Source organism: Martes martes (assembly GCF_963455335.1).
Source record: "Martes martes genome assembly, chromosome: 15".
NCBI lineage: Eukaryota > Metazoa > Chordata > Mammalia > Carnivora > Mustelidae > Martes > Martes martes.
In genome coordinates, this window is record NC_137903.1 from 5296438 (window position 1) to 5322040 (window position 25603).

At 43.6% G+C, this 25603-nt stretch overlaps 1 protein-coding gene across 2 annotated transcripts; it reads right to left on the bottom strand.

The window, feature by feature from the left end:
• Positions 1–2831: 2831 nt before the first annotated feature.
• CD48 (CD48 molecule) lies at positions 2832–21029 on the bottom strand. 2 transcript variants are annotated; one of them, XR_013967980.1, is made up of 5 exons: positions 20814–21029; positions 8519–8818; positions 5000–5266; positions 3642–3831; positions 2921–3294 (listed from the first exon to the last, which is right to left on the bottom strand). XR_013967980.1 is itself a non-coding variant. In XM_080823977.1 (4 exons), the coding sequence occupies exons 1-4, from the start codon at positions 20893–20895 to the stop codon at positions 3215–3217; spliced, it is 729 nt and encodes a 242-aa protein (XP_080680103.1). In that variant the 5' UTR covers positions 20896–21029; the 3' UTR covers positions 2832–3214. The 2 variants fall into 2 exon arrangements, 1 of the variants encoding a protein (XP_080680103.1); XM_080823977.1 differs by lacking the exon at positions 3642–3831 and having other exon boundaries at positions 2832–3294.
• Positions 21030–25603: the final 4574 nt, after the last annotated feature.

Genomic DNA, 25603 nt, shown 5'->3' on the forward strand with positions numbered 1-25603 from the left:
AGCACAAGGGACTCCATTTGGGAGACTGTTGTCTTTTTTTGTTTGTTTGTTTGTTTTAAATATTTTATTTATTTGAGAGAGAGATCAGAAGCCCTGGGGGAGCAGTAGAGGGAGAGGGAGAAGCAGGCTTCCCACTGAGCAGGAGCTTGACCCAGGGCTTGATCTCAGGACCCCGGGATCATGACCTGAGCTGAAAGTAGACACTTAACCAACTGAGCCACCCAGGGGCCCTGTCTTTTTCTTTTTTGTAATACTGAAAATCACTGGACTGAGTTTTGATGTATACAAACATAAGAGGGGCTGGGGAATCCATGAGAATAAGGCTCGGTCCCTGTACTGGCACTCCCAGAGACAGTATTGTCTTGGTGTAAAGTACCAGGTCTCCTTGAGGCACACCCGGCTGCAAAGACGTGCAGCCCAATCAGTCAAACAGGACCCTATGTCCAGAGGGCCCTTCACTTGGTTGGGTGCTCTGCTGTCACCATCTTGAAATTCTCAATCATTTCCTCTTTCAACTTGTGTTGTTTAAGTGAAGTCCTTTGGGACAATGGAGCGTGCACATGAGCAGAGGAAACACATGCGGTATGCATATCCATCCTCTTCTGGCTGCCCCAACCAAATGCAGCACTCGTGTATCCGCCCCCCAATACAGAATCCAGCGGATCAATGGTCTGTAGGAGTTTACAGAGACCCAGAATGACTTCAAAGGAATTGCGTCATGAAAGCCACTGGCTTCCAGAGTGTTGGGAAAATGTGTGTCCATCAAGGAGTAAAATAAATAGTTAAGTTAGGTTTTTGCGTGATTCCTACTGTTCTAGCCAAACAAAATGCGTAGGCATGTACAGGCTACAAGATACGAATTGAGTAATTTCAATTATTTCACAAATTAACTATTCTTTATTTTGTTCAAAACTAACATGGCACAATGTAAACAATAAAATTCGTAATAATAACGTAAATTTTAAATTTCCTTTACTTAGAACATTAAATAGCTATTTAAAAAAATCATCCCAAGTACAGAAAGGCTGCAGAATAAAGGACAAAACTTTATATTTTAGAGCATTTGGTGACATTTTGAACTAGGGGCCCCACATTTTCATTCCACACTTCATCCAACAAATTATGTATCTGGCACTGCCTTAAGAGAAAGAGGCAGGGAACAGTTGGTGCCAGTGACCTGGGCTGGCAAAGGCAGTGTTTGCCTCTGGTCTTCAAGGAACTAGATCTGACGGAAACCTGTTGCCTGGGGAGGTGAGCGTGTTCCTTGGCTGTGAAGGACTGTGCTTATTCTTGATAGAAAGTGACATTTCTTTCCTCCTACTGCTTTTCCCCAGAAACGCTCTTTGATTCTATTTGTGCGCATGTGTGTGCATGTCCCTTCAAGAAAACCTCTTCTGCCACAAAAAAAGTGAAGGAAAAGGGAAGGACATTGCATGTAGAAAAGAGACATGGACATTCCCACCGGAAGGTGCAAGCCGAACAGAGGTGAGGCTGGGACAGAACCACAGGCTGGACTGAAGGAGATGGTGAGAGTTTTAGGGAGCCCAGGCTATCTCGTGGTGACAAACAAAAACCAAACTTTCTTATGTATGTTCACTGTAGACCAGGCAACCGGCTTCCATGCAATGGCTTGGACCCAGGCCCCTTGCATTATGTGCCTCCACTTCTCAGAGTCCCTCACTTCTTGTCACATCAATTCCATCCATTTTCTATTGGCTAAAACCAGTCACATGGCCCCAGCAAAATGGAAAGGGAGCTGAGAAAGGTAGCTTTCCTTTTGGCCCATGTATTGGGATTCTCCAGCTCCAGCTCCAGTAAGAGCTACACACACACACATACACACACACACACACACACACACACACACAAAGATCTATTATAAGGAATTGGCTCATGTAATTATGGACGCTGACAAGGCCCAAGGTCTGAGTCATCAGACTGGAGACCCAGGACTGCAGATGGCGTCTGGAGGCAGGGAAAAAATCCAAATGTCCCAGGTCAAAAGCAGTCAGGCCGAGGGAATTTTTCCGTACTTATGGGAGGTAAGCCTATTCACATCTTCACCTAATTGCATGAGGCCCATATACATTAGGGAAGAAAATTTGCTTTACTCAGGCTACTAATTCAAATGTTAATCTTATCCAGAAAACCCTCAAGGACACACGCGCAGAATAATGTTGAGTCAAACATCAAAACCAGTCAAACATCTGGTCACCTCTGTGGCCCAGTCAAGTTGACACATAAAATTAACCAGGACAGCCCAAGAGGAAAATGAGAGCACACGGCATGTTCTGGCTGGAGGAGGGCTGGATGGCAGGGAAGGCTGGTTTGATGTAGAGGAAAAGTGATCTGTGGTGGGACCGTTCCCTGAAGGGGAACACATCCTTGAGAGGCCCTCTCGCTCCAGGCCCATGAGAGCCTTGGAGGAGTTGAAGACACAGCAGAAATCCCAGGTGTTCTGTCAGTGCTGGGCCTGGGATGGGGACTCCCGCCTTCCTGTAATGGAAGACCCAAGTGAGAACATCTTGTTCATTTGATGGTTTTATTAGATCCTGTGACACAGGTAGGACTTGAAGAGTTGCCTACAAAGGGAAGGGGCGGTGCCCCAGGAAAGGCTTGGAAGGGATCCTTTTTATGTGGCAAAGCTTCATGCTCACTCCTGCTCCCTCCTGAGGGGTAAGCCTAACGCCATATTCCCAGGAAACCTAAACAGCATGCTCCTCAGAAAGGAGGCCAGAACTTGGGGGGAGGAGCTGGAACCCCAGGAGATTTGGCATGGATATGGGAGCAAGAGTCAGAGACAGCACAAATTAACTCCTTGGACACACGAACACATAGGAGCCTATGGTCCCAGGCTCTTCTCCTTTGTATTGCATTTGTTCAGGCCAATGGGGTAAACATGGTCTGACAGTTTGACATTGATGGTCACATTGTTTATTTAAACAAGAAAACATTGCATAATGTGATCACATGTTTTGGTGGGAAGAATATAGCAGTATCGATGCAAGTATGTTGGAAAATAAGTAGAAGATATAAAATAAAATATTACTGTAGTTTTTAAAAAGTTAACTTGAAAATCCTTGTAGATGTTTCAATAGCACACTTTCTATCATCCCATGTAGTCAGAGCTCCTGTCTTGGATAACAGCATGGCTGCTGATGAAAGCAAGACCCAACTGTCTTGAAGTTTCACCCTTGAGTTAGAAGAGCTTGTCTCAGGTCCAGAGGAGGCCAGGAACAATGGGTACCATGACAATTAGCCACGTTGCAATCCAAGCTACTCCAGAGGATCTGCCTGAAAGAGCAAGAAAACTCCAAATGCTTAGGTGTCTGGACTTTAGGGAAAGTAAGACTACTTTCCCTCTCCATGTCTCCACCCCACATCCTATCTATACCAAGAGGGAAAAAGACAAGGAAGGGGAAGACTGATAGGAAGGGAAGGGGAGAGAAGGAGTAAGAGGAGAGGATAGGAAAGGAAGCCGAAAATAAAAAGAAAAAGGGAATGAGTGATACAGTAGGGAAGGGAAATTAGGGATGATTTTCTAGGACAATTTGGGTGAAAAAAAAGTGAAAAGATTGGCCTAGCCCTTTCAAAACATGTCCTTAGTATTGTTTTCATCCTCATTGTAGATGAGCAGTCACCTTCATTTTATAAAGGACAGGGACTATCTCTCTTTCTTTTTCTGGATCTCAGGATGTGGTGTTGATATGAAGGCGGTCTCATGGTCAGATACCAAACTGTCACATAGGGTCTGTGGTGGCAGGACAGACTAGAAGAGGCATGGCCAGTCAGGTGGGAAGAATAAAGAAGAATGTCCAGGTTCCACTGTCCCTGTGTGGGAACAGAGGTGAAGAAATCAGCACCGGTGGGAGAGTAGACTGGGTCTAGGAAGACCGTGAAAGAGCACTGTCCCTGGGGGCCATGGTCCCTGATGACTGGCATGACAGGGAACTCAGGCAAATGTCGGCACCGTAGGTATGAGTTATTCTGGAAGGGTATGGATCTGTATACTCAGGGATGTCGTTTCAAGGGTGTGGAAAGTACAAGACCCAGAATGCTGGGGATAGTAATCTAAATTTATTGAGGGCTCCTGCCAGTCCCTAGTGTCTCCAGAATTGAAGAAACTGGTTTTAATTTAAGTACCTTTCACTGGAGACCTGTCAGGCACTGTTCTAGAGAGGGTATCTGTACTGTCTCATTTAGTCCTCTTAACAGCATAAGGATTACTATTTTGTCTGTTATTTAAGAAGGATACAACTTGAAGAAGGACATAACTTGGAGAAGCTAAGCCACTTGCTTAGCTATTAAGTGACAATCCCAGGATTGACCCCAGGTAGCTGACTCTAAAACCTATGAGCTTTTTGCCTGATCCTGGCTATTCCACTATCAGACCTGCGTAGGCTTGATAGAGAGCCGGCAGTGATGCTCAAGTGAGTGGGTCCTCCCAAGAGACAGAGAAATCTGAAACATGAAACCCAGAATCTGTGTTTCTAAAGAGCAAAGAGTCTCTGCCTCAGGATAAGCCCCCCCCCGCCCCCGTCCCCCGTCCCATCCTTGTTCTTGCTTGTGCTCATCTACTTGGTCCTTCTTCCCTTTGCTGAGTTAGGCTGTCTGCCAGGAACCCTTCATGGACCTGCTCAGCTGTGTCTGGTCTGCTCTTCCACTTGGACTTTTCCCCTGACGGCTCAGATTGTCCTACAATCACCCAGGCCCCGGATTCTAAGACCGTGCATTGTTAGAGCAGGGTAGGAGTGCCAGCCACCCTTTGCAGGTGAGGACGATGAACTCCACAAAAGCCAGGTAAGCTTGCTGAGAGCTCGCGGAAGAGCCCGGGGTAGAACCCGAGCCTCTCAGGTCTCACAGATGCCTTTGGGATCCTCCATCTGAGCAGGGGGCTGAACAGGCTCCCCACACCCTTCTTCATTTCATCCCAAAGGAAACTAGTTGCCCTAGCTCCCCACCCCCACCCCACCCCAGCTCCTTCGGGAACACTTCTTACCTAGTTTACAAGGCAAGGTGAAATAGACAGTGTCATTCTTGCTGCTCACGGGATTGCTGACTTGGCAGGTGTAAAACGTGGAGTAGTTATTTGGCTCAACGATGATTTCAAGCACAGAATTCTGGAGCTCTGTTGAAAAGGGCCCTGAGTCCCTATACCAGGTATAGTTTATGAGCTGGTTCGGGATCCTACATGAGAGCTGCAGGTGACATCTATTGTTCCTTTTCTGTGTCTTCTGGATTTCTATCTCAGGTTTAGGTACAGGATCTGAAGATGAGGAGGACGTTGCAAGATGAGACAATGGGTTCATGCATTTATGAGACAATTATGCTTTGAGTGTTCAGCCAACAAAACCCAAAGGGAGCTAAGGAGGAGTCCTGAGTGCTGCAGAAACTGGTGTCATGGAGAAGAGGCCACTATAGGTGGAGCCAGTGAGCGGCTTGGCCCTCTGGAGGTTCAGACAGGAAGGGCTACTGCTTGGGGGTGACGCTAAAATGGATCCAGGAGGGGGAGCCATGCACCCAGAAACAAAATGGGGTTATGAGTATCTTTGGGCCAGAAAGAGCCGCAGAGATCTCTTGGGGTCAGACTTGGTATCCCAACTGTCTGAGTTATGTGAGCCTCCTTCTCCAGCACCAGCCCACAGTTGGCACCGTGGCCCACCTGCCCATCAGGAGCTCTTGGGCTCATAGTCAGTGAGAGTCCTGGAGTAAGAGATACTACCCTGCCCACGGCAAAGCCCTCTCCTGGATTCGTGAGAAGAAGCTCATATAACCCCTAGCACACGTCAGCCGTGATGAACTGTGTCTGCTAACTTTGGTATCTCAGGATTTAGCACAGTGCTTACCTGATAGGAATCGGTAAGTATCTGATGAAAGGGTGGATGGATGGATGGGTGGGTGGATGGATGGATGGATGGAGCAGTTATGATATACAAAGGACAAAGCAGCAGTTTTGGAGTGAAATCAGCTTAGGTCTTGGACTTGGCTCTCATGGAGTGACATTATCGAGATAAGTAACCCCTTGAATTTCCTTCTCATGGGTAAACTGACTGTACCCTATTGAACAATGTTAGTGAGATAAAGTGACATTGTCCATGGGGCACAAGCGTTCTATGCATGTTGGAGGTCACATAATCATTACTGTTGTCGTCTTGCCACCAGATGGAATGAAAGAGAATCCCAGCATCTGCTGCTTCCTTTGCCAGGGCCACTTTTTCTGAAACCCTCTGGGCCTTTTCATGTTGCCCATGGGTAAAACACCTGCAGAATCAGTGCTGCTTTGGTGTCAAAGGATTAGATGTGCCAAGAATTGACCAGATCAGAGCTCACGTCTGGCTGCAAGTGTGTGAGGGGCAATGGGAGTTCCATCTGTCTGGCCTCCGGAACTCTAGCCCCATCTTCTATGTGAACCCCCCTGAGACCGCTGGACTTTCCCTGCATGCTTGAACTGAGCAATTTTCATACTATTTTTTGCCATTTCCTGTCGTCTAACCTCTCGCCTCATACATCTTCCGCATTTCACATGGCGAGCAGCACGCACTGGGTGGTTTGTGGGTGGGGTTCTTGAGCTAGCCGGGGTGGTCTGGCTCTAAGATACCTCCTTGGAGCTATCAGAAATTCAAGGACTGTACTGAAGAATGAGATTTCTGCTAATCCCATCCTGAGGGTCGTACGCCCAGGCAGGTGTGCTTACGTCACACCAGCTTATGAAATTTAAAATATCCAGAAATGGGGACGCCTGGGTGGCTCAGTTGGTTAAAGCGGCTGCCTTCGACTCAGGTCATGATCCCAGCGTCCTGGGATCGAGTCCCACATCGGGCTCCTTGCTCGGCGGGGAGCCTGCTTCTCTCTCTGCCTCTGCCTGCCACTCTGCCTGCCTGTGCTGGTTCGCTCTCTCCCCCCCTCTCTCTCTCTGACAAATAAATAAATAAAATCTTAAAAAAAAAAAACATCCAGAAATGTTGCAAGCTGATTGTGAAACCATTGCTAACTTGGAGTTGGCTGTTGTGGGAGCAATTATCACAGAAATTGGTAAATGATATAAATTTGGGTTTTTCTTAACACCACTGTAAGAGACTTTGAATCTTTTCCTGTTCCCAGAACCTCCCAAATTTTCAGGCCATGTGACTTGGGGGAAGTATGTGAGAAGAGGCTTCCAGGCTCTTAGAACAGGAACCATCTAGTGGGTGGGTTATAGAAGACACTCTTCATTTACACTGTTTTGGGGAAGAAAGATTACAGATATGTTCTGAGTATTTTGTGGAGATTTTGTGTTTATATTTTTGGTAATCATCCGGTAGAAGGAAACTGGATGATAGAATGATTTGGTTTGGGAAAAACCCCTTATTTTCATTTTTTATGTTTCATTCTCATTATCTGCTTTGATTCTCATAACACCCTAAAAGGAAGATGTCATTATCTTCATAAGATGAGGTTCTTGGGTAGATATCTGTCGTGGATGTCTGCCCACCCCTCTTCTTTAATTTTGTCTACCTCAACACCACAGAGGTCTTCCCAGGAACCATGTTTCTGCTTTAAATTCTGACCCTTTGGGCCATAAGTATTTCAATCAGTACACATATTTGAACCAAGTTGGCTTAATCAGTTTCTCTCTTTTAATTTCTCTTTAAATTCTGAGAATTTAAACCCAGAGTTACAAAAGTCTAGACACTGAGAGATAAGTCGTGTACATGGCAGTGATCCAGAGGCATATATATCCACAGGTTCCTGAGACTGGCCCTGGTTCTCTTCTTCACTGCTCAGCCCTTCCTAACTCTTCTCAGTTCCTTGAATTGCTCTAAATAGTTCTGGTTTCTTTAATAGACTCTTTTTTCTTTTTCTTTCTTTCTTTCTTTCTTTCTTTTTTTTTTTTTTTTGCTGAATTTACATTGAATTGGCTTCTTTTACTTGCCATCAAAAGAAACTTTTGATGGGCACAGAGATGTTAAGATCTTTCTCCAAGATCACACAGCTAGGAAGTGAGCTAGCAACCAACGTTTTTAACCCAGGTCTGTCTGATTCCAAGTATAATATCCTAGTCCTTATTCTCCACATATTGGCTAGGCTAGAGCTGTGAGTGGAAGTTTTTGTCCTATCCATTTTGAAAAATTAAAAAAAAAAAAAAAACTTCCTTTAACAGCTCCTGCCCCATCTTGTGTCTCTTGTAACTTTTTCCTTAAGTCTGATGAAGTCTGTGTTCAGGTATATTATTAAGATGAGCTCAGAACTGATTTGGGTTGATCACAGGAGAGCATCAAGAATATAGGAAATCATTTCTATAGTTTTCCCTCCCTTCGTCTCAGATCACTAACATCAGACGAACTTTTAAATGTCCTGAGGCTATCAATTTGGGCTCTGCCGGCCCAGGGTCACTCCCCAGAGGAACTGGCTCCAGGGGAAATTAATGAAGCCTGTCCTCAGGTTTCTCTATCCCCCTCCCAGAGAGAGCCCCCATGAGCCCCTGGAAACCTCCCAGTGGTCCATCCAGGGTCCTGGAGTGGGACTCCCCAAAACTCACCGTACACCTCCAGTGAGATACGCCACTCCTTCTCTGTCCCAAACTCCTTCAACACCCTGAGGATATAGGTGTTGCTGTCCTCTTTCTGGACATTATGGATGCACAGATCATGGCTTTGACCAAGACTGACCCTGCCCTTAAACGTAGAGTTGAAGAAAATAGTGTGGTTGGACTCCCATTCTAGAATCTTCTGATTGGTGGTGTAAAACCAGGTGAGTTGTTTGTACTTAGCAGGCAAATCGGAGATTTTCAGACTCACGTTTTGGCCAGAGATGGCAGTCACCCAATGTCCTGAATCACCTGTCAACGAGAGTGAGAGCCATCTTAGAAAGGCAGAGGGACCCAGCAGGCAAAGCTTCTGCCTGAGCTGGTGGGACGGAGAAGAGAGAAGTTTCTGCTTGGAAACAGTAAGTATGGTCTTCACCAGGGGGTCTGGCCTCTGATCAGTAATGCAGTAAAAGTTGGAGCTTGAGGGGCGCCTGGGTGGCTCAGTGGGTTAAAGCCTCTGCCTTCGGCTCAGGTCATGATCCCGGGGTCCTGGGATCGAGTCCCGCATCGGGCTCTCTGCTCGGCATGGAGCGTGCTTCCTCCTCTCTCTCTGCCTGCCTCTCTGCCTACTTGTGATATCTCTCTGTCAAATAAATAAATAAAATCCTTTAATTAAAAAAAAAAAAAAAAAAAAGTTGGAGCTTGAGGGTGGGTATGAGGGTAGGGTGTGTTGCTGATAATCCTTCTAGTTCTGCCCCAGAAGATAAAGAAAAAGGACACTGATGCTGGCCCCAACTCTCTCCCTTGCTCTCATACCAGTAGATTTTCAAATAAAATGATGACAAGTCACATCCCCTCTTCTGGGCTTGTGTTCCCTATTGCTTTAATTTACTTCTCTAGCAGTAGGCAGGAAGTAGAGAAGAAACAAAGTTTAAAGTGAATGGGAGCCAGAGCTATTCAGTGGCAAATTATGATAGAGCATGAAGACATTTCATTAATAAAAGTAGTACGCTCTTTTATTGGGATTTGTAATTTTTATAGTATTTCTTAGCTTTTAAAACGTGTGATACATTGGGTTTCTTTTCTCATTCTAACTAAATTCACTTTTGTTCCTATTTGTGTTTTCTGTTCTGTTGTTGTTTTTTGTTGTTGTTGTTGTTTTCTTGCGGGTGCCCAAACCTTGTTTGGTTAAGGCAAAGAAAAGAAAAGATGACAGCAAGGAAGGTGCAAGATGAGAGGAGGCGTGTTGAATCTTTGTGGAGGGAGAAGATATAGTTAGGAGGTGGATATAGTTAGGTTGAGAAAGAACAGTGGAAAGAAGCTACCTGTAGAGGAAAAAGAAATACAAACTATATTACTCTGGCCTCCTCTACTGTCACTCAAAACCTCAGTCATATTGTTCAACATCATGTATACATATCCAGCTGTTCACGTTCCACACATCAGTCCTTTCCAAAAGCATTCTCTTCAACTGTTAAAAGACTGAAAATGCCTGTGTCCCCAGGGCTTTCAAGTTTCTAGTTATTAATTCTTCCCACCACCCGTCTCTGCCTTCAACAGTCTATTGAGCACCTACCCTGTGCCTAGTGCATAGGCAGACATACTCAGGCATTCCTGGTCACAGCGCTTCTGGTTGGTCCATTCCACACACTGTCTTCCCTGGTACATAACCAACTCAGTGCCAGTAATGGTATTTGAACAACCACTATGTGCCTGGCACTGTGAGAGGCTCTGGCATCAGCAATGCAGGTGGAGGCTTTGCCTCTCGGAGCATGCAGCCCAGCAGGACATTCTCTTCAGGATTTTAAAATCACCAGACATAGATTCTAGACTTGTTCTCATTCTGCTACTTGCTTCCATGTGAATTAATAGAAGTGGTGACAATAGATAGCCAGATCAGTGTTTTCCAACCTTGGAACTATTGATATTTTAAGCCAGAGAATTCTCTGTTGTGGGAGCTGTCCTTGTGCACTGTAGGATGTTCAGCAGCATTCCTGGCCTCTGCCCACTAGAGACCAGTAGCCCTTCCCAGCTGTGACAATCAAAATGTCTCCGGATATTGCCAAATATCCCACCCCCATTCTGGGTAAGATCTACTGGCCTAAGTCATCCTTGGCAAACTCTCCAATAAGTGTCAGACATATGCTCAGAAAGATAGCACAACTCACAAATAACCCCCTCTTTATTTCTCAGTAAGAAGTGATAGCCAACCACCAGAATGATCTTTTGGGAATCAGTACACATAGGTAGTGAAGACAAGAGGAAGGAAAGCTACAACATCCTGTGCATGTCCATATCTTAGCAATCATGTCATATTGAAATGATGTTTGATGTCTCCTACCTGCCTCGATCACCGGAGTATAAGCTTCCTAAAGAAAGGAATGAGTCCTTTGAGTCTAATTCATTTTCCATTAAAGTGTGAGAATTGAGAGCATGTGTTCTGAAATCACACTGCCTCCGTTCAAATCCTGGCTCTGCCACTTGTTAGCTATGTAAACGTGAGCATGTTACCTACCCTCTCTGTCTTTCTTTTAGTTATTATCTCACAGAGTTCATAATGGTTAAGTTTATGTGTCACATTGACTAGGCTAAAGGATGCCCAGATAGCTGGTAAAACATTGTTTCTGGATGTGTTTGTGAAGGTGTTTCTAGAAGAGATTAGCATTTGAATAGGTAAACTGAGTAAAAATGATTTCCCTTACCAATGTGGTGAGCACCATAATCCATTGAGGGCCCAAAAAGAACAAAAAGCAGAGAAAGGGCAAATTTACTTCTTGCTTGATCTGGGACATCCATCTTCCCTACCCTTGGACTTAAGTGTTCCTGGTTCTTGGGTCTTGGACTTGGACAAGGACTTACACCATTGGGTCTCCTGGGTTTTGGGCCCGCACATTTGGGCTGGAGCTCTACCACTAGCTTCCCTGTGCCACCAGCCTGTAGATGGCAGGTTGTGGGACTTCTCCATACAGAGAAGTACACAGTATGGGTTATGCTTCCATAATTACATGAGACAATCCCTCATAATAAACCTCTTTCTATGTATTTATATATATATATACTCTGTTTCTCTGAAAAAGTCTAATACAGAGTTACATTAATAAAATGCTTAGAATATAACAATACAAATAATCAATTAATAAAAGTAAAGTGCTTAGAATAATACTTGGAAGAATAGTAAGCATTCAATAAATTTCATGTATTTTTTATTATTATTACCTACATTGTTTTTTGTATCCATAACACCCAGTACTATGCCTAAGTTACTAAGATGTTTAACAACTACCTATTGAACTTATTTTATTATACCAAAACAGTGGTAAAACAAGGACTAGACTAATGATTTTTTTTTTTTTTAGAAATGGAAGTTTATATGTGAATCCGAAAGATTGAAGAATATGAAAGAAGGGGCCTAAAATTAAAAAAAAAAAAATGTAGCAACTCCTGAATCAGCTTTCACTTGTAACCTAATGGTCTAAAAATAAAGGATGCACAAGAGATAACACAAAACCAGGTCACTGGCATAGGATATGTGATGAAAAAGAGGTCCCATCAGAACCTCCATTAGAACAGTCAACTTCCCTGAAGCTTCCTTGGGGAAGGGGAAAGAAGGATGCATCTAATGAGAAAGAATGAAGAATATACAGCACATAGACTCAAGTTATGATCCAGGCCCAGTTATATCTTCCATTCTTTCTCCTTGTGAGAATGGAATCTGCTTTATAAGGACAAAAACTGCTTTATAAGGACAAAGAGATCATGTTTGGCAAGGGTATTCCCAAGACGATCAAAAGAACTTCAAAATTTAGTGTGAGGGACAGGGAGAAGCTACAGCAAACACATAGTCACTAATTTTATAAGCTTCTCAAAGGCAAAGACAGTATCTTGCTCAATTTTGAATCCCCACCATACTCAGTTGACATTAAGTATTTAGTAGACGACGGGTGAATGGATGACAGTGACAAAATGTATATGTAAGTGCTGCCAGTCTTTTTTTCACGACCTCCTGCTAGTCAAAAATATGTTTCATATTTTTACTTTCCACTCAGCTTCTCCCTCGTTTACTTCTTAAGACCTGTTTGGACTGATGAGGCAGGGAGGAAAGGAAGAGATAAGCAAAAACCAAGGTCACTCAAGCTGGTTTAGGAAATAGGGGTGTTAGCGCATTGGGGCTCAAAACTGTAAGACTGTCTGGGCAGCAGATGGATGGGATGGTTTGAGAAGACTGGAGAGGACAGGAAAGATGAGTGTAGGAAATGTTGCTGTAGTTTATTAATTGGATTTCCTTTAACATCTTTTGAGAGACTGTAAGTAGAAATTCGAGTTACTATTTAGTTTCTTATAACCAATGAACTGTGTTTCTTAGATATGAAAATGTGCCCAAACTGGGCCAATGGGGCCCTATCTAATGGCTGGATCCTGATAATAATAAATGAATAAAATCAATAATGAATGAATAAAAGATGATAATTTTTTTTAAAGATTTTATTTATTTATTTGACAGATAGAGATCACAAGTAGGCAGAGAGGCAGGCAGAGAGAGAGGAGGAAGCAGGCTCCCCACTGAGCAGAGAGCCCGATGTGGGGCTCTATCCCAGGACCCTGGGATCATGACCTGAGCTGAAGGCAGAGGCTTTAACCCACTGAGCCACCCAGGCGCCCAAAAGATGATTATTAAGACAAAGAAAGCAGAGGAGCAGTGGAAGAGGTGCCCAGGAATTCTCAAAAAAAAAAACAAACCCAACAACATAGAAATGTGTTGAATATGGCATTCAAGTTTTCAGATATCAAAAGTCAATGCGAAGCAGCTAAAAGAAACCTTAAAATATTAATCCAGCAGCCTCAGAAGGACTGAGATCATGCCTGAAAACAGAAAATGGAAGAGTGAATTTTGTTTTGAAATATCTAATGAAAGGGTAGCCTGGAAAAGCAATATAAACCTGAAGATAGAAGCAATAGAAAGAATACTCGACTGACCATTTAAAAAGGGGTAATAATCTTCTGAAAGAATTCTACAATTCATTCACAAGTTAAAGAAGAAATATGGATTAATTTTACAAGTATAGATTGCAAAATAAATGCGGAAACGAAGTACTATAATTTGGGGTTTCAAGATGGTGGTTTAGTCTGCTAATTGTCTACTAAATTCAGATAAATTGGTATCTATAATATATTTATGTGGGGTTTTTTTTTCATTTTTAAAGTAAATTGACAAAATTTTGATTCGCCTTCCTAACAATTGCATATGTTCAAAGGCAGGAGAAGTAACTGTAAAGAAAGTTAATTCTAACAGGAAGAGGTATTTGGTTATGTGTCTAGATGCTTAGGATAAAGTAACTGTGTTTATGTCCAGTTTACAATAAAAAAATGAAGCAGCTCTTTCCTGTGCCTAGCCATGCTTCCTGTCTGTAGAAAAACTAAAATGGGGAAGGAGGGAAACAGATCAAAGAAAGTGATCATTTCATACCAAAGGGTCTACCCAGCAAAGCGAAAGAGGTCCTAAAGAAGTTCTCATCACTTTAAAATCAAGTCACATGGCTTCTAGTAGAATTATTAAGGAAGAAAAGACATGAGTTTTAAAGATACTAATATGGAGTTACCAAGAGCTCTCTGATGGGACCAACCATTTATCTAACTTGTACAACCTTTTAAGGAAATAATATTTAAAACTGAAGTATAATTGACATACAACATTATATTAGTTCTAGGTGTACTTATTATTCCATAGGTGTAATTATTCCATAGGTGTAATTATTATTTCATAATAATTCAGCATTTGTGTATATTGTAAAATGGTCACCACAATAAGTCTAGTTTGATGACTTTCTGTAGTGTTATGCTTAGATTACCTTCTCACTATCTTTTGTGGACCTATTATAGATTTTTGCTTTGTGTTTAACCTTGTTAACCATGAGGCTCACATATGACAGGCTATATATATAATAGTCTACTTTAAGTTCAAGTTAAGTTTGAATGCTTTCTAAAACCCTGCATTTTTACTCCCCTCTACCACATTTTATGTTGTTAATGTCACATTTTACATCTCTTTATTTTGTGTATCCCTTAACTAATTATTGCAGTTACAGTTATTTTTTTACTACTTTTCTCTTTTAACCTTCATACTAACTTTATAAGTGATTATTCTGCTACCTTTACTATATATTTACCTTTACCAGTGGGACTTTTACTTTCACACATTTTCTTCGCATTAAAGAAGTCCCTTTCACATTTCTTTTAAGGATGGTTTAGTGGAGGGGCACTCTTTTAGCTTTTGCTTGTTGGAAAAGTATCTCTCTCCTTCAATTCTGAATGGTTATCTTGCCAGGTAGTGTATTCCTGGTTGGAAGTTTCTTACTTTCAACATTTTGATTATATTATGCCACTCCCTCCTAGCAAAGTTTCCACTAAGAAATCTGCTGATAGCCTTGTGGGTGTTCCCTTGTATGTAACTAGTTTTTTTCTTGCTGTATTTAGGATTCTCTCTTTACCTTTAACTTTTGACATTTTAATGTCTTGTTGTGAGTCTTTCTGTGTTTATCTTATTTGGAAATCTCCGGAATTCCTGGGTCTGATGTCTGTTTCCTTTCCCAGGTTAGAAAAGTTTTCAGTCATTATTTCTTCAAATAAGTGTTCTTCCCTTTTCTCTCTCTCTTCTACCGGGAGCCTTACAATGCAAATGTTACTCCACTTGTTGTTGTTCCATGAGTCCTTTAAGCTATCTTCACTTTTTAAAGTTCTTTTTTTCTTTTTGCTGCTCTGCTCATGTGAGTTCCACTGCCCTGTTTTCCAGTTCACCAATTATTTGTTCTGTATCATCTAGTCTGCTACTGAACATCTCTAGTGTATTTTTCAGTTCAACTGTCACATTCTTCAGCTCTGTGACTTCTGTGCTGGGTACTTCCTCATATTTTCTCTTTGTTGAAGTTCTCACTGTGTTCATCCACTTTTTTTCCTGAGTTCAGTGAGCATCTTTATGACCATTCTTTGAACTCTTTCTTTATCAGGTTACTTATCTCCATTTTAGTAACTTTTTTTTTTCCCCTGGGATTTTATCTTATTCTTTCCTTTGGAATATATCCCCCTATTTCCTCACTTTGCTTTATTCTCTGTGTTTTTTCTATGTGTCAGGCAAAACAACTACCTCTCCTGGTATTGAAGTGGTGGCCTCTGTAGGTGATGAATCTCATTATTTAACCATGGTTAAACTGATTGTCTCTTGCACTCTCTCTGATTACTTTAGACCCATGGAACCCAGAAACACAATCCCCCTGAATCATCAAAGAGGGTGTTCAAGGTGCGTCCTTTGTGTGAGCAGTGTGTGCTTGCTGGTTTGGAGGGACTCTGGGAGGTGGGAAGGGAACAAAACACCAGCCCACTGAGGAGGCAGCGTGGTAGGGTAGAGCTGCATCAGCAGCACAAGAGCAGGTGCTAGCAGTTTAGAGTGAGAGTGCAAAAATGGCACCCAACAGTACTAGCAAGCTAGAGATAGAACATAAAAATGACACCCACTGGCACCTCCATTACTGGATAGAGTCCCAAGAGGCTTTGTCTTTGTGGAAGACCCTTTAAGATCAGGAAATTAATCTCCTTCACATATGATATAGGCTCTTTTCAAATGGTGCTTTTGTGCGGAGTCGTAGAATGAGTGAATCTGCATGTGAGCCCTTCCAGAATGGAATCTCCATTCCCTATAGTCCTATGGTTCTCCTGGGTGTAAGCCCCACTGGTTTTCAAAGCTCAATATTTGGGGTAAGGCTTGTCTCTCCAGTGCAGGTCCCAAGAGTTGGAGTTCCTGATACAGGGCAAAAAACCCTTGTTCCTTCAGAAAGAAGTTCTATATTTGTAGGAACCCTTTCCAATGGTGGGTTGCCATGCCTAGGGTGGGATTTTGGTGATACTGCCTCTCCTAACCATCTTGATGTGGCCCTTTTATCCTTTGTTCTAGAGTAGCTGTTCAGCTAGTTCTCAGGTTCTTTTCAGAGAGAATTATACTGTGTGTGGTCATTGATTTGTGTCCATGGAAGGTAGATGAATTCAAGATCTTACTATGTTACCATCTTGAACTGCCTCCTACCTTAAGGAAGTAATTTGGCAATAGAGATCAGGACCCCAGATTTTGTTATGGGTGACAAGAGTACTATTTCCTGGGATGGTAAAACTAATGAGTTTACTAGGCCGGACTGCAATGGGTCAAGAACTGAGTTGAGGCTGAGAGAGAAGAGAGAACAAAAGTAAACTATTCTAAGACATTTCAGTGTGAATGGACAGGAAACTAGCAGGGCATTGTGTAGAGGGACATGGAAGGTAAAAAGAGGTTTTTTCTTTTATTTTTTAGTTTTATTTAAGAAGGAAATGATAAGCGTTGATAGGTCAAGAGATGGAGCCAGTGGAGAAGGAGACATGGTAGAGAAAGAAGGTGACCAGTGGCATTGGGCTAGAAGGGGTTTAGAGCAGAGTTAATGGCTCAAGTCTTGCCTGGAAGGGGAGATACTTCATCCTTTGAGGGAAAAGAGGAGGAAAAGACAGTTGGGGCTGTAGAGAGTTTGTAGTTTAGAGGTGGTAGGCAACAAGTTGAGAAGTTCTCTGCCTAATGATCTCCAGTCCCCATTTTTTTAGTGAAATAGGAGGCAAATTCTTTGCTGAGATCCCAGCCTGACAGAAACAACGATTCACAACTTCCCTCCTCCCTCCCTTTTCCCTTCCTTCTATCTGTGCATCCGTCTATACACATATACATATGTACATCAATTTATTCATTTATTCACTCTTCTAATAAATGTAGAACAAGCACTTACTATGGACTAGGCTCTGTGGTAGGCACCATGCATAGAATGAAAGAGACATAGCTCCTTACCTTAAGGAGCTTCCGTTCTAGTGGATACAGACAATTAATCAGATGATTCCACTATTGGTGATAAGTATTAGGATAAGGGAAATACAATTAGGGGTCAGGAGTGGTTTCCATAGAAAGTGTAAATGGGAATTCATATAAGTAGAAATTAGCCAGGGAAAAGTGAGGACTGGGAGTAATCAATGTTCCATCTAGAGGAGAAGAAAAGTATCAAGTGCTCAGAGACCACAAAAGCAAGGTCCACTTAAGAAAGCAGAAGTAGTGCATTTGATTAGAACACCAAGTGGGGGAAGGTAGGAAGTGACCACATTATCTAGTGCAGGCTTATGCTCAGTGTCTGCTGTAATTCTTGTTCATTATGATGACCACCGATGAGTTTTTAAAAGAAGAGTAAAATAAACAGATAACTATTTTAGAAAATTTATACCAATGGCAGTATGGTAAATACTAGACAGAGAGAAGAATTGAGTTTTTTTAAAAAAGAGCTTTTAAGCAGGATAGGAAACTATTCTAGTAATTGGATGAGAGAAAATAATGTCTTGATTTAGAATAGATGGTTTGATCTGCCAGCAGAAGTGGGTGGAATTAGATATATTTGAGAGACTTTTCGAAGGTGTAATTAACAGGACTTACTCATTGGGAATGACAGGCAAGGAAAAGGAAGGAGGTAAGGATGGCTTCCAGAACTCTGGCTTCAGTAATTGGACACAGAGATGTCATTTATTGAGAAAGCAAACAGCAGAGGAACAGCAGATTATAAAAATGTTTTTAAGTCAGTAAATTTTTGATACTCTTTCCATCAAGAGGTGGTATCTCCATCCTCTCCCCTTGGTGATGGCCTCAATGAGTGGGAGACAGCAGAAGTATGACTCACAAAGTGAGATTAGAAAAGACCACGTGGTGTCTGCCTACTTCTGTCAGGATACTCACCCTCGGAGGTTTGGCTACCATGTAAGAAGATCAGACAAACGGTTATCATAGTATTACTCAGCCTAGGCACCGATCACATGACTGAAGAAACCTCAGAGATGACCTCACGCCCCACCATGATCTGGCCACACACACAGGAGATACTGAGCATAGTCTGCCCCCTCATTCGTGCATAAAATAAGTAATTATTAATTTAAGCTGCAGAGATGTGATGGCTTATTTCACAGCAATAGATAGCCAGAACAAAGATGATGAATCAGATTTGGGGCATATGTTTGGAGAATCTGGAGACGTTTAAAAAGCAGTTAAAAATTCAGATCTGGGGGTAATGAGAGAACTTTGGGCTCTGAAGTTTACTAATGTCCTTCCCAGGCTCTTATTTGTCTCAGATTATGTGTGTCACATTTTCAAAGCAATTCCCATATTCTTTATTTGATTTGATCCTAATAATAATCTCTTGAAGAAACGGGAATCATAAGGGGCTCCTGGGTGGCTCAGTCATTAAGTGTCTGCCTTCGACTCAGGTCATGATCCCAGGGTCCTGAGATCAAGCCCCGAGTCAGGCTTTTGGGGGAAGCCTGCTTCTCTTTCTCCCACTCTCCCTACTTGTGTTCTCTCTCTCACAGTATCTCTCCATCAAATAAATAAGTAAAATCTTAAAAAAAAAAAAAAAGAAAGAAAGAAATGGGAAGCATATTATTATATCCATTAAAGAGCTGAGAAAGCAGAAACCCAGGAAGCATTTATGATTTATAGAAAATCCCATTGCCTAGAACCCAGACAAAACAAAGGTTTTCTGACCCAGTACGTGCTTCTTCCACTGCACTCTGCTAAGTGCTACGAGCAGAAGGAGAAGATGCCCAGTAGTGGAGGGAACCTAAAATCAGAGTGCTGAGAGACTCAAGCCTGAGGAGGGATGAAAGAAGAGATTTAAAAATGCTTCTCAGATTTTTCCACAAAAGAATCCTTTACCAGGGAAGAGAGTACCACTATGACCCCAGGAAGATCTAAACATAGAGACCAAAAGAAAATTCTTTGAAGTCATTCATTCATATATTCATAATTATTTATTGAGCCCAGGCTAAGTTCCAGGCACTTTGCTAAGTTTAGCACTGTACATGGTCTCTGTCTTCATGTCCTCTCAAGGAGAAGACACTCGAACAAGCAATTCACCATCATAATCTGGAGACTTACAGGAGGAAGTCTCATAAAAATGGAAGCCTACAGAAGGGGCAGAAGGAGAGGATGGTGCAGTGAATCCTGGGCAGAAAGAAAAACCTAGCCATAACAGAGAAAGCACCTCCTTCAAGGCAAACAGCAACTAATAGGGGGGAAGTCATAAACTAGGGATAAGTTTGTGGGCATAATCTATGCATGAAGATATTTAGACACATTGCCCTTGTGTCTAGAGAAAGTCCTGAAATACTCCAGTTCTCTTAGCAGCACTATCTTTCCCAACAGTTGGATTAATATTTCACATCAGCCCCCACTCGCAAGGCCATATCCGTGTTCTGAGTTGAGTCAGTGCCATGGAGCCCATACAGCTAGGAATGTCCTGAAGACATCATGTCTCTAGATGTACACAGTCATCAACCAGACCCAAAGTACTGTCTCCCGGAGAGTTCCTGCGGCAGTGATCAACAGGGCATGACTGAGCATGACTGTCTCCTCTTCCCAAAAGTTACACCGTAATTTTATGATGCTGTGTTGGTTCCCAGTGCTTGTTCATTTTTTTTTTTTTTCCCATAGTGGTGAGCACTAAAGCCTTTGACATGAAAAAGACCTGAGTATCTCTTAAGGGGAGTAGTGAGAAAGGCAATAGCTTAACTCCCACTTCTCAGCTGACCTGAAAAGAAAGGTACTGGAAGGTGAACAGCTGTAACAAAACGGAGAGCTAACTCAGTCCCTGGGTACATGAGGGGGACCAGAACAGCCCATGGCAGAGGAATGACCCTCAACTCTTAACAACTAGATGCTGAGAGCTCCTTTGATACTGAGGTGCCTCAGGCCTCTGCTCAGACCCTCATTCAGAGACTCTAGAGAGAGCAATCCTCTCCAAGTTTTCTTTCCTACAATTTAGGGGTCCTTTTGGGATCATGACAACATCATTTACCTTTGTTCAGGACACAACCCCTTGCATCGACAGAGGTCCGAAGAATGCATCAGGGAGCACAGTGTACTGAGCAGAAAACGTGGCAGCCATCAGTGGGCAGCTTCCTCTTATTCAAAATGCAAAACAAAATGAAACATCTTCCCGGATCACAAAGCATGGAACGAAAGCTGAGGGGCCTCCTTCCCCGTCTCCCTGAGGTCCTGTTTTTGTCATGATCCCTTGGGGAAAGAGAGAAGCTGATTCTCCAAGGCTCAGGAAGTTTCCCCAACTCACCACAGCCTTCCTACCAGCACAGAAGGATCCGCTGCCTGGAGACCACACTCCCCTTTGAGGACTAAGCCCCACCCCATAGCCCCTTTCCCACCTCACCCGAGCCTTCAATGCACAATCACATGCACACAACTTGTGTGAAGTACCTTGAGAGCTGGTTGGCAAGACCAAATGAAACAGCAGTAGAAGTTCCAGAGCCAGACACGGCTTCAACATTTGGGAGCACATGTTGCTTCCCAGGAACGCTGGAGACAGGCAGGAACCAGGCTAGGAGGAGACCAAGGGCTCCAGAGCCATTGAAGTCACAGTCCAAGGTGAGTGGAAAACTCACAGACCTTCTTGACGCTCAGCAACTCATGGGTGGAGCCTGGTGACAGAAAACAGGAAGGCCCCCTATCTCAGAGCACTACGGAAGCAAAATGAAATGAGCTATTTTGTTTGAACGTGCAGTCAGTTCTGTTTTCTGGAGAGAGGATCCGTAGCTTCTGTTGGATTCTCAGAGGGGTCAGTGTTCAGAAAAGATTGAGGTCCAAAAAAGAAAAGAGAAGAAAAGATTAAAGTCCCCCGGTAGAGAATATCTGATTTTGGTTTCCCAGGCAGGAGTTGCCCTGATTAATGCAGAAGTTAAAATTGGTAGGTACCCACCAAGCCTGCAGGGGATTTCTGGCCCCAGCCAATCCCAAATCATGAGAGGAATAGGTCATATACAAGTGTCATTCAGAGCAGAAAATCTAAGAAATCAAATCTCCCATGCCCTAAGCCCCACCCTCAGGCTCCTCCTCCTTCATGGTAAAGTCACTGCTTGGGCCCTTACATTGGCCGAGCTACTGAACATTAATAGAAAAAGCAAGATTATCTGGCCCAGAAGAATGGATTTCCCAGCCTTGTGGTCTAAGAAATTTCAGGCCCATCCCTCTTGAATCTAAATGAATTATTTGCCCACCTTGGCCACTTTGGGGACCCATAAGGCAAGACACAGTCCCTAATACAGCATATTCATAGCTGTTTTTGAATTGGAGACATTTCTGATTCGACATAGAGGAGCCCAGTAAAAACACTGCTCTCTTCAACCTCTGAACTCCTGTCATAGTAGATACCCTTCCCAAAAGGACCAGCATGGGGAAACTGAGTCAGCTCAGTGCCTTAAATTACACACGACACCCCATTCATTCGAACACATTGGAGCCCTGGGAGGTAAGAATGACAGGCATCATTGCCTTCACTTTTTAACTGAATCTCATCGTCAGACCAAGGTTCTGCTCCAATCCACCCCAGTGTTCAGCTCTCCCCCCAGCGTGGGCTACTGTAAATCTTTGGACTAGAAGAAAAGATAAGACAGGACTAGAATGAGCTAAGCTGAAACGCAGTTAGCTTGGGAAGATTTTTTTTTTTTAAGATTGTATTTATTTATTTGACAGACAGAGATCACAAGCAGGCAGAGAGGCAGACAGAGAGAGAGGGAGAAGCAGGTTCCCCGCCCAGCAGAGAGCCCGGTGCAGGGCTCAACACGGGGCTCGATCCCGGGACCCTGAGATCATGACCTGAGCTGAAGGCAGAGGCTTAACCCACGGAGCCACCCAGGCGCCCCTCCGGAGAGTTTTCAAAATGGTTTTAGGAGGGGTGCTGCCCAGTGAAACCTTGGAGGCTAGCCCGCCCAGGGAAGGCTTCAAGGCTGGCCCACAGGGAGTAGTAACACGCCTGTTTCCAGTCAGAGCAGGGAGGGACAGGACTCTTGCTGGCTGGTCTCTCTCTCTGGCTCCTGTAGGGGGCAGCGCAACCCTGCAGGTGCCAGGCACACCCCAGGGAGCCTGAAAGAGCCCGACAGCGGGTTGAGATCCTGGGAGCAGGCCTAGCATGTAGGAGGTGAGCAGAAGAGAAGGACGCTAAGGAGGAAAAGGAGAAGCATCCATCAGACAGTCTAGGAGGAAGTGAGGTTTCAAAAAACTGGATCTAGAGTAGCAGAAAGTGGACCCATTGCAATTTTTTTCTTGTTTTTATTTTTATTTGCATTTCTTTTATGCAGAATTTACTCCAGGGCCATGAACTTTCGTTTCTTCAGTTTCTTGTGGCGTATCTTTTCCTTCGGTGCAAGCCCCTCTTCTGGTGTAGGAGCAATCTGCTCTTTTCCAGTAAGGATCACCTCGATGTGGCAGAGAGAGCTCAGGTGGGGGTGAATCCGACCACAAGCCCTGTAAGTTCTGGGCCACATCTTGGGGACTTTGTTCGTCTGGATGTGCTCAATGACCAGAGAATCTACATCTCAACCCTTAAATTCAGCACTATGCATTTTTCTTTAAAGATTTTATTTATTTATTTATTTGACAGAGATCACAGGTAGGCAGAGAGGCAGGCGGGGGTGGGGGGGGGGAAGCAGGCTCCCCGCTGAGCAGAGAGCCCAATGCTGGGCTGGATCCCAGGACCCCGAGACCATGACCCAAGCCGAAGGCAGAGGCTTAACCCACTGAGCCACCCAGGCACCCCAGCACTATGCATTGTTAAGCATGTGCAGTAAAAATTCAGTACTCTTCTTGGGACACCAAACCGGTGTCCAGCCCCACTGTCTGGCCTGGGCACACATCCCAGCTCCACCACTGTAGTGACAGAGTGACACACATTGCTTCTGCAAAGTGACATCCTTCAGATACATGGTGGCTTTTCAGATCTGCATACCCCTGATGGCCTGGGCAGTTTCTTGGCTGTTCTTCTAGTGAACACGAAGATGTGAACCTTTTGATTTTCATGATTTTGTAGGGTTTTCTGGGTCAAGTGACTAACAAACATTTTCAGAGTTCACCTCAGGCTGCTCGGGGGAAAAGTCGTCCGTGGCATTTAGTAACTGTGTGGTCACTCATGACCTTAATCTTCGTAAGAGCCATTTTGTGGAAGCAGAGACCAGAGCCTTCTCTCCCCCCTCCTTTCTCCTCCTTCCCTGTATCTACGAGGTATGTCTTGAGCTCTACCTCATTTCTGAAGACATGGAAATGAAAGCTACACTCTTGCCTGCTCTTATGTGGCTCACAGTCTTGTGTTAAAATGTGGTTGTGAAATGCGGAATCATGGGGCCGCGTGGAAGGACCACCCAACACAAACGGTGTGGTCGTGGGAGGCTGCTGGGAAACAGTGAATAGGTGTGACTCCTTTGAAGACTAAGGGAAGTGTGTTACGTTAAGGAAGATGAACATGGTAATATCTGAGAAGCCAGAGGACGGGCTAGTTCAGGAAACTGAGGATATTTTGCGTGGCTAAAATCAAAGGAAAGGAAAAGAAACCAGGTCCAGCCCTAAGGCTTTGGCGTGTGCCATTACGAGTTTGGATTTCAGCTGACCCCTTTTAAGGGGAGGTAAATAAAGGACTTTTTTTTAAAGATTTTATTTATTTATTTGAGAGAAAGAGAACATGCAGGATTGGGGTGGGGGGGGCAGAGGGAAACAGAAAAGCAGTCTCCCCATGAGCAGGAAGCCACATGCAGACCAATCCCAGGACCCTGGCATCAGAACCCAAGCCAAAGGGAAAAACTTACTCAACTGAGCCACCCAGGCACCCCAAGTAAAGGATTTTGAGCAGATCGGTGATAGGCTTCATTCCACAGGCTAGAGAGAAAGCTGATGAAGAGAAGGATGAGACTAGAAGCAAGCACATGTTACAAGAATCCAGCTACAAGGTAATGAAGGATTAGCAGCAGCAACGGTAGAGAGGCGACAGGGATAAGTCAGGATCCGCAGGCCTCGATACTTGGTTTTGTATGGGGGAGGTGGAAATGGGAAAAAGAAGAGCCTCCTTGTTGACTTGGGTGGCCAGATCAGTGGGTGGGGACATGAAGGATAATCTCAGTTTGGGTATGTTAAGTTTAAGATGTCTGAGGGCTCCTAGGTGGCTCAGTCGCTAAGGGTCTGCCTTCGGCTCAGGTCATGGTCATGGTCATGGTCCCAGGTCCCATGGGTCCCAGGGTCGGGGGATCGAGCCCCACATCGGGCTCCCTGCTCAGCAGGAAGCCTGCTTCTCCCTCTCCAGCTCCCCCTGCTTGTGTTCCCTCTCTCTCTGTGTCTCTCTCTGTCAGATAAATAAATAAAATCTTTAAAAAAAAGAGAGAGAGAGGTATAGAAACTGGAATGTACAATAGACATGTGAGACGTAATAATAATTCTTTCACCTCTGCCCACTTAGAAGTGACTCTCAGAAACTGGGGCAGTTACAGGAAAGCATAGCCACAGAGTCAAAGCTCACTGATCTAACAGGGCATGACAATCAGCAGAGTCCAAGCTTGTGAGCAGCCAGTAGGGGAACCAGGGCCCATAGAGGAAAGGCATGTCCTCCCAGCTTCCCACACAGGGCTTGAGAACTTCGGTGTGTAGCTCTGCCAACAGGAGTGTAGACTCCATGGCTACATTATAAAGAAGCCACCAGCCAATGAGAAAGTAATATTCTCACTGGACTACAGCTGGTTTCTATGAAGTCTCAAAGTATTAATGTGCATTTCCAGGGAAGTTTTAACACTAATTTAAATATTTCAGAGTGAGTTGGAAAAGCATTCAACTGAAGATGTGCAAAAATTTGGTCAAATTATGGTGAAAGTATATTAGTGAGAAAGATACCAAAAAGTTCCTGTATATTTTTTAGCTTAAAATTTATAGTTCTCTATTTCACATTTTAATGTCATGCTTAGTTATCTTACAAAGAAAAAAATGTAAATGATAATTGAGTGCAAAATCACATCATAAGAAAAGTGACTGCTGTTCTTACTATATGGCCATTTTGCCTAATATATTCTAACTATAGGTGTTTTAAAAAGGAAATAACTATCGAAAGAGATATTTTTAAATTAGATGAGTTGTAACTGTTATGGTTTACACCAGTAAACGTTTCTCACTTTGAGATGACACAGATTTCCCCCTGGAAATATAAGAGCATTATTTTCCTTGCAAATTTTCTTTCATCC